The sequence below is a fragment of the Babylonia areolata genome, chromosome 14 (genome assembly GCF_041734735.1).
Source record: "Babylonia areolata isolate BAREFJ2019XMU chromosome 14, ASM4173473v1, whole genome shotgun sequence".
Taxonomy (NCBI): Eukaryota; Metazoa; Mollusca; class Gastropoda; order Neogastropoda; family Buccinidae; genus Babylonia; species Babylonia areolata.
In genome coordinates this window covers 25,863,509-25,872,406 of record NC_134889.1, presented here as the reverse complement: position 1 = coordinate 25,872,406, position 8,898 = coordinate 25,863,509, and the positions used below count along the sequence as shown (strand labels likewise).

The 8,898-nt window shown below is 42.4% G+C and overlaps 1 protein-coding gene across 1 annotated transcript; it reads right to left on the bottom strand.

The window, feature by feature from the left end:
• Nucleotides 1-622: 622 nt before the first annotated feature.
• LOC143289559 (retrograde protein of 51 kDa-like) lies at nucleotides 623-8,675 on the bottom strand. The gene is made up of 4 exons (XM_076598571.1): nucleotides 8,559-8,675; nucleotides 7,352-7,406; nucleotides 2,838-2,981; nucleotides 623-1,425 (listed from the first exon to the last, which is right to left on the bottom strand). Exons 1-4 carry the CDS (start codon nucleotides 8,630-8,632, stop codon nucleotides 1,309-1,311), a joined length of 390 nt encoding a protein of 129 aa, XP_076454686.1. The 5' UTR covers nucleotides 8,633-8,675; the 3' UTR covers nucleotides 623-1,308.
• Between the last annotated feature and the right edge of the window lie 223 nt (nucleotides 8,676-8,898).

Genomic DNA, 8,898 nt, shown 5'->3' with positions numbered 1-8,898 from the left:
CTTTGGTTTTGTCCATGGTCATTTTGGAAGATGTTCTACATTTTAGTTTTGTCCATGGTCATTTTTGGGGAAATTCTACCTTAATTTGGTTTTGTCCATTATCATTGTGTGAGCACCGTGGTCATTGTCTGATCACCGTGGTCATTGTCTGATCACCGTGGTCATTGTCTGATCACCGTGGTCATTGTCTGGTCATTGTGTGAGCACCGTGGTCATTGTCTGATCACCGTGGTCATTGTCTGATCACCGTGGTCATTGTCTGATCACCGTGGTCATTGTGTAGCTAACTAGTTTCCCAGCTTCCCCGGATCATGTCAACTCTCTTGCGTTAAAGTATTTCACAGAGAAACTCTTCATTGTGTTCGTCTTTGGCTCGAGTCAAGTCAAGACGGATAGGCTAGAGTTTTCTGTCTCCATTGTGAAGAATCGCCAATAGCTGCATCCACAGCCTTTTCTACTGTGTGTGTGTGTGTGTGTGTGTGTGTGTGCGCGCGCGCGCGTGCTTGTACAACACTACCAAAAGAGTAGTTAAGTGCCTGCTTCATGTACATTCAGTAAGAACAGGTGTTTAACTCACTCAGTACGGCCAGTCCTCTCTTCTCCTCTACACAGACCCCTCGGATGTCCAGTGGGTGTCTGAATGACCCAACCTTTAGCTTCCGTCGTCAGAATTGTGGTATTCTTTGTCAACATTCACGTCTTCAGTATAAGAGCCTTCCGCTTGCAATATTTTGATGATGGTAATTGGGGTGAAACGCTGTTAACGTCGTCTCTTTCGCCGTTCGTATGGAGAGAGTTAAAAAAAAAAAGACAGGATTCATCCCTTAGTACTAGACTTTTTTTTTTGGTTAGACCGGTATGTACCAGAAAGAACGATTACACAACATTTTAGAACTTTTCTTTATTCATCCACATCGTTACACTGCGTGTGTGGCAATGAAAAATATCATTAGAAGGGCAAACAAACAAAAGGCAAAGACAGAAAGAAAGAAAAAAAGAAAAAGAAAAAAAAAGAAGAAAAAATGAGAGAAAGAGACGGAGAGAGAGGGTGAGAGAGTGACGGATAATCAAAAGAAGACAAGGTTGATATCATTATAAAACTAGGCATTAAGCATTCCTTTATCTGTTGAAATGAAAGCAGAATTTTTTTTTTTCAAGTACTGACCACTGCACATCATCGTGCTTGCAAAATAAAGGCATGAACATGAAATTTCAGGCAGAATCAAGAACTTCAACAGTAGCTCTGCAGCTGCGAGTAGGAGCCAAGGTGGACAACTTTCGCCACGGGAGGTTACTTCTTAAAAAAAGTTAAGGGCGTCTTCTTGATGTGAGTGACCTTAGGCTGACACGGCTCTCTTCCGTCTCCAGCAGTTTGCGGTAGGCAGCTATCTTCAGCTCCAGGGCCACTTTGGCGTCCATCAAGGTCTGCAGGAATACAATGGTCATCATCATTCATGAATGTTTACAGAGCGTACGCCACCACTTCGCTAGTATTGTATTATTGTATTGTATTGTATTACTCTTTTTGTCAACAGATTTCTCTGTGTGAAATTCGTGGCTGTTTTCCCCAGGGAGAACGCGTCGCTATACTGAGAGCACCAATCTTTCAATTTTTTTGTCTTGATTTGTGTTCCTACCGGAGTGGATTTTCTTTACCAGAATTTTGACAGGGACAACCCCCTTTTTGTTGCCATGGGTTCTTTTAAGTGCGCTAAGTGCATGCTGTACACGGTACCTCAGTTTTATCGTCTCATCCGAATGCTTAGCGTCCAGACCACCATTCAGGGTCTATTGGGTGGGGAAAATATACTGGCGACTGCGGGATTCGAAACAGTGCTCTCATATTCTCCTGCGTCTTCGGTGGCGGACGCGTTACCTCTAGGCCAACACTCCAACAGCAGGTAAACAGAAAAAAAAGCAAATCACCCCCCTCCCCTAAAACAAACAAACAAACAAAAAACCCCTACCATATTATTTGGAAACTGCATAAGGAATTAACACATTCTGATGATTGCAGAACTTTTCAAGAATCCTCGCTTGTATTAAAAAAGAAAAGAAAAAAAGTTGTAAGCAAAACAAAAAACTGTAAAAATATATTTGGGTCTTCTGTTGTATGTTCTTTGTCAACATTAGCGTTCTGTTTATCATTGCTTCCATAAATCATGTGTCGTTATGTCTGTATCATTGGGGAAAAATACCCAATAATGTGGAGTGATGCATTTACGTTGAAAATTAATTGTACATCAGTCTTTTACAAGTATGCTTGCGTCCACACACACACACTCTCTCTCTCTCTCTCTCTCTCTCACACATATAGTAGTAGGCCTCCTTCGGTCATGGCTGACCTTATGTCTAATGGGGCTTGGACCAAGCAGCGTCGCCTGTGACTATATATACAGAAATTATACATACATACACTACCTCACATGCGCTAAAAGTGATTATTCCTCCTTTCCAGCATTTTTCTTCTTCATTACTTCCTTCTTCTCGTCTAATATCACAAACGGGATTAATCAATTTGAATGTATACGTACATGTGTGTGGGGGCACGCATGCAAGGGAGCGCACAGTGCAGTAGTTAATGAAGTGTGTGTGTGTGTGTGTGTGTGTGTGTGTGTGTGTGTGTGTGTGTGTGTGTATGCATGTGTGTGTGTGTGTGTGTGTGTCTGTTTAAGTGTGCATATGTGCGGTGGCTGCTTGCTACATTTACATGCGCGCTTGTGTGGTGTGGGTTTTGGGGGTCGGAGGTGTGAGGGTGTGGGTGTTCACGAGAGTGTAAGGGGTGGTGTATGTGTGCACGCGCTGGTGTGTACGTGCGCGCGCGAGTGTTGACGGACCTGCAGTTCCACGAGCATGGACTCCTTCTCGGCGCGCAGCTTGTTCATCTCGTCCTTGAGCTGGTTGATCTCCAGGGTGTGGTCCTGCTCCCTCTGCTCCATCTCCCTCAGCAGGTCCTGGTACTGCTTCTCCAGCTGGGTGTTCTGCTCACACAGACACACACACACAGCGCTCGCACACACACACACACAGCGCTCGCACACACACACACAGCGCTCGCACACACACACACACACAGCGCTCGCACACACACACACAGCGCTCGCACACACACACACAGCGCTCGCACACACACACACACATACACAGCGAGCGCGCGCGCGCGCACACACACACACACACACACAGCGCTCGCACACACACACACACACGCACACACACAGCACACACATAAACACACATACACAGCACGCGCGCGCACACACAGACCAAACAGCCCCCCCCAAAAAAAAACATCCTCCCCCCCACACACACATAGAGCGCGTGCACGCGCGCGCACACACACACACACACATAGCATACACACACTAACACACACACAAAACGCGCGCACACCCACAGCACACACACCCACACCCACCCACCCACAGCGCACGCACACACACACACACACACACACACACACACACACAGAGTGCACGCACAGACACACACAATATATATAGGGACCTCTTGAGAACTTGGCAACAGTTTTCTTCATGCCAGCGGAGGCATGTTAAAACCCCTTCAATGCCAAGAGAAACTAGCAGTAGAAAGTGCTCTTTTAAGTCATAAAATCAATATCCAAAACAATAAGCCTAAGAACTGAGAAACCAATGTGGAGATATGTCACTCCAGATCAACTGTGTAAACTTTTTTAGCCTTCCAGAGTTATTTCCCTTTTTCTGATGACGTCATCAGTGACGTGATACGTCCCATGGCACTCGAAGGTTTTTAAAATCATGCTGAATTTTCAACAACAAAAAAAGAACAAAACTAAAACAAAACAAAAAAACCCAAAACAACCAAAAAACGGCGGCTGTTTGCAGCCGATGTGATTGATAAGCACCTCCCCCAACCAGAGGTGCGTTTTGGCACACTCATGCTTTAATTCGAAACAGATGAACCACATCCGGAAATCATCAGCAAGAGCGGCATGAGACCTGACATAGTATTCCACTCCAAGGCAACAAAACAAGCGATTCTGATTGAGCTCACTGTGCCATACGAAAGCAGAATGGAGGAAGCCCACATCTACAAGACTGAGAAGTATGCTAGTCTAGCCAGCAGCCTGAGAGAATCTGGCTTCCAAGCCAAAGTCCTCGCCATAGAGATTGGTGCAAGAGGGTTTGTAGGCGCATCTGCCTACAGCCTCATGAAACAGCTGTCGATTTCTGGCAGAGAGAGGACATGGGCTCTAAAGGCAATGGCAGAAACAGCAGGAAAGAGTTCCAGCTGGATCTGGTCGAGGAGGAAATAATCAAACTTGGTGTACAATGGCTCAGTGGTTAAAACGTCTGCCAGAAAACGCGACTCAGTTCTGAAGTGGCGACCACCCAGGAGGCGCGGGTTCGAACCTGCTGAGGACTAGGAAAAAAAAAATAAAAGAAAAGGCGGCATTGCAGGGGCATCCAGGAGTCGTGACCTGGGTGCGGCCCGGCCCCCTTAGACTATATGGAGTTCAGTGCCGAAACACTTGACTGAGGGGGAGCTTCTTCTCTGAAGAATTATAGCAAGTATTATTCACCCCCGAGTTATGTTGATAAATTAGTTAATGAGGGCTGATTGAGCTTTTTTATTTATTTATTTTCCCAAAACGGGCTTGCTGGTATTCAGAACCAAATAAGCAAATCATAAGGCGAAATACAACTTGGCCATTTGTTTGCCCATTAACATTCAGCCCAGTCTCCCATTTATGATTATGTGGAGTGATGGCGTAGAAATAACGCGAGAGAATCTGAGCGCGCTGGTTCGAATCATGGCTCAGCCGCCGATATTTTCTCCCTCTCCACTAGACCTTGAGTGGTGGTCTGGACGCTAGTCATTCGGATGAGACGGACGGTCCCATGTGCAGCAAGCACTTAGCGCACGTAAAAGAATCCACGGCAACAAAAGGGTTGTTCCTGGCAAAATTCTGTAGAAAAATCTAGCTCGATAGGAAAAAACAAAACTGCACGCAGAAAAAATACAAAAAAATGGGTGGCGCTGTAGTGTAGCGACGCGCTCTCCCTGGGGAGAGCAGCCCGAATTTCACACAGAGAAATCTGTTGTGATAAAAAGAAATACAAATACAAAATACAAAAAAGATCACAAATGATGTTTGGGTTTGAAGACGGCCTGACTATTTTTTTTCTTGATTGCAATTAAAAGAAAAGAAATATAAATTCTGGACAGAACACACACAGTGACACTAACTACACCATCGATGTGTTTACTCCAAATGAATATCTTAACTCACTCAGTACGGCCAGTCCTCTCTTCTCCTTTACACAGACCCCTCGGATGTCCAGTGGGTGTCTGAATGACCCAACCTTTAGCTTCCGTCGTCAGAATTGTGGTATTCTTTGTCAACATTCACCTCTTCAGTATAAAAGCCTTCCGCTTGCTTTATTTTGATGATGGTAATAGGGGTGAAACGCTGTTAACGTCGTCTCTTTCGCCGTTCGTATGGAGAGAGTTAAAAGTGGATACTGAATTAAAAGAATGAACATTAAGAGAAACTGAATGGACCGCTTCGGAGTTTCTGTAAGCCTGTCGAACACGCGGATCTGGCGAAAACGGCTATATGTTGTGGTGTGCCTGAGGCGATGGCAACGTCTCCTTTACCGCGGACTGAATTTCTTAGATAATCGAGTAATACCAAAGTGATTTAAACAGCGTTATCACCTCGAAAACCGAAATCGATTCATCACGCCTCCCCCTCCCCCCCCCCACCCCCCCCCCCCAAAAAAGCATACGTTTAGATATTGATTTTTGAACTTCATTGGTAGGCGCAATTTTAGCGCTATTAGTAAGTCTACTTACTCTTGAACCAAATGTGCTTGGTTCGAACCTGCTAACATATCCCCCCCCCCCCAAAAAAAAAAAAAGATTATCTTATTAAATACAGAACACATTTAAACTTTTTTTTTACTGGATAAAATGTGTCGGCCTAAATGGTACGAAGATAGTAAACAAAAGTACATAAATGGCCTTGATGGAAAGAAAAATATAAACAATGCTTCAACGCAGATGCTATCTACCACTTCAATTAATGGCCAGACTATGCAAGATCAAATTTATTCATTTGGATCCAAAATGACCAATATCATAGAAAATGCAGCAGATACATCAGGATTATTTAAAAATAAACTGGGAAAAGGGAAACAACGAAAGAATGAAAACTTTCCATGGTATGATAATGAATGTGAAAAGAGTTTCTTAGAGCCAAAAACAGATTTAAAAGATGTAGAAGTGCAGAAGCAAAAGAAAATAAATCTAAACTGAGTAAAAGCTATAAACAACAGTTACGACTGCCATTTAGAAAATATCAAATATTTTTCACTAAGAAAGTAAAGGGCATGAAAAGTAAGGATCCAAAATGTTTTTGGAAGCTGTTAGATGGCACAGAACAGGAGAAAAAAGAAATACATAATGAAATAATTTGTGAAACATTTTATTACTTCAAAGATTTAGATACAGTTCAAACTAATGCACAGACTGAAGCTCTGCAGGCTAATGATATTGTTAAAACAAATCAAGACCTTGACGTGCCATTTACTGTAGAGGAAGTAAAGACTGCAATCAAAATGCTGGAAAAATAAATCATGTGGAACAGACCAAATTACAAATGAATTACTTAAGGCTGCTCCAGAGAATTTTGTATTGCTGATTACTTTGTTTTTAGTTTAGTTATGCATTATGGTAAGGTACCTGAAGAATGGACGGTAGCCATAGTAAAACCGTTTTATAAACAGAAAGGAAGCAAAGACTCTCCAGCAAACTATAAAGGTATATATTAAGTTGTTTCGGTAAATTGTTTCCTTTGCTCATACTTGGATGATAATGGTACCATTGGAGAAGAACAAGTTGGCTTTAGGGCAGGCTACTTGGTTACAGACCATAATTTCACTTTACACTCTATAATAAAGTTCTTTCTTGCCAAGAAAAAGCAACTGTATTGCACTTTCATAGACTATGAGAAAGCTTTTGATTTGGTGGATAGGTCTTTTTTTGTGGCTCAAAATGGTTAATGAAAATATTACCAGAAAGTTATTATGTGTTATAGGATTTGTACAGCAAAGCTGAATCTCAAATAAAATTGAATCAAGAATTATCATTTTTCATGTACAACTGGTGTGAGACAAGGGGAACATTTATCGCCGTTAATGTTTGCATTGTTTTTGTAAATAATTATACATCTCCTGAATTTGGAACACACACACACACACACACACACACACACACGCGCGCGAACGCGCTTACACACACACACACACACACACACACGCACGCACGAACGCGCTCACACACACACACACACACACACACAAACCCGCAGTTGCAGATCGGTGATCATCTGTTTTTCCTGATAACATAATTCCTCCGATCTGGAACCAAGTACAATAATTTTCGTCAATAGGGAACACACAAGTATTGTAAAACCCGTTCCACACCCACCCTTATAAAACAAAGCAACATCGTATCAACCCAAATGCAACACTTGCTGGGAACCCATAAATGCAACACTTGCTGCAAACCCATTTTAATGTTTCATTCAGTGTTTATGTATTCCACTTCTTTCCTTTTGTGGGATCCTGCGTAGATAAAGACAATAACAACAGCCATACAAAAAAAGACGAGAAACAAAACACACGATCTTTTCTTTATGATTTCTGAGTGCCGTTCGTTTTAAAACAGGATAGCGAGAATACATGATTTGGAGTAAAGAAACAAAAAAAGGCACCCGAATTGTTTTAGTTTTTAGCTTGTAAGAAACTGGTCACTTACGGAATAAGCAATAAACACAAACAGAATAAAGTAAAACAAGTAAATAGGTGAACGAATAATAAATATGCAAATGAATGAATGAATAAATCAATAATAAATGTAGAACTTTTTACATAAATAGATAATACCAAAAGATTCTTTGAAAAAAAAGCGCGAACGTCAGTTCACACGCCTGCTTATATTTATTCAGTATTAATCTTTTCGTTTTCCATCGTGTAATCCTTGTGCATAATGTTTTTTGCAGTTATTTGTCATGTGGTAGCTGCGTTTTATCTTCCATTTCATTGTGCATTTTTGTCGTGTGATATTAGTCTTTTTTGAAGGACTATGACTCTCAAACTAGGAGGCAAAACTGCACTGGCTCTTGGTGCTGCAGCCTTGTGGGCTAGTTGGCCTTTGGGAACCATCCCAACATCAACTGTCCTAAAACCCTCTTGGCCGAGAGAGTGGGGATGTACTTGGGCAAGACACTCTCCACTATAATCAAATTCTAGCCCAAATAGTCGGAACAGCAGTTGCCTCCTCTGCTGTTCTGATAGTCATAGTCGGACACGACTATCATATATATATATATATATATATATATATATATATATTAGTCTAACATGCAGTCAGTAATATTTCAGCCCTTAGATATAAATAGACTGCAGAGGAACAATCTTTATTCCATGCTACATTTCACCCTTCCAAACTGTATTAATTTCAACGGAAAAAAAAAAACAACCCGAAAATAAGAAGCTGACATTGCTCACCCGGACGCGGTTTCTCCATGTGCGAGGAGTAAGCAGGAGAGGCAGAAGATGAAACAAACGAAGATGGTCTTCATTCTGGTGGCAGACTTCAGCGAAAGCGTTTTCCGTCAACGACTCTGTTCCGACGGTAGGAGATTAGAACAGGCCTGATGACGGCGACTGGTCGACAACTCTGGTTTTTATAGGTGAGATGGTGAACGAAAAGGTCGCGCAATGCGCATGCGCAAGAGCCCGAGGGAGTTGTGAAATCATTTGAGAGGAGGAGTCAGTCGAGCCAGAACACTGACAGCGAGGCCAGAATAAAGAGAAGAATTGTTGAACTGCACGTGTGTGTGTGTGT

Bases quoted from the DNA above. Each gene is read 5' to 3' on its own strand.
- LOC143289559 (XM_076598571.1), bottom strand. From the start codon at position 8,632: ATGAAGACCATCTTCGTTTGTTTCATCTTCTGCCTCTCCTGCTTACTC. The intron at 2,982-7,351 runs GTTTGTGTGTGT...CTGTGTGAGCAG, and splicing joins TCACCGATCTGCAACTGCGG to AACACCCAGCTGGAGAAGCA. The intron at 1,426-2,837 runs GTCCGTCAACAC...GTATTCCTGCAG, and splicing joins CCATGCTCGTGGAACTGCAG to ACCTTGATGGACGCCAAAGT.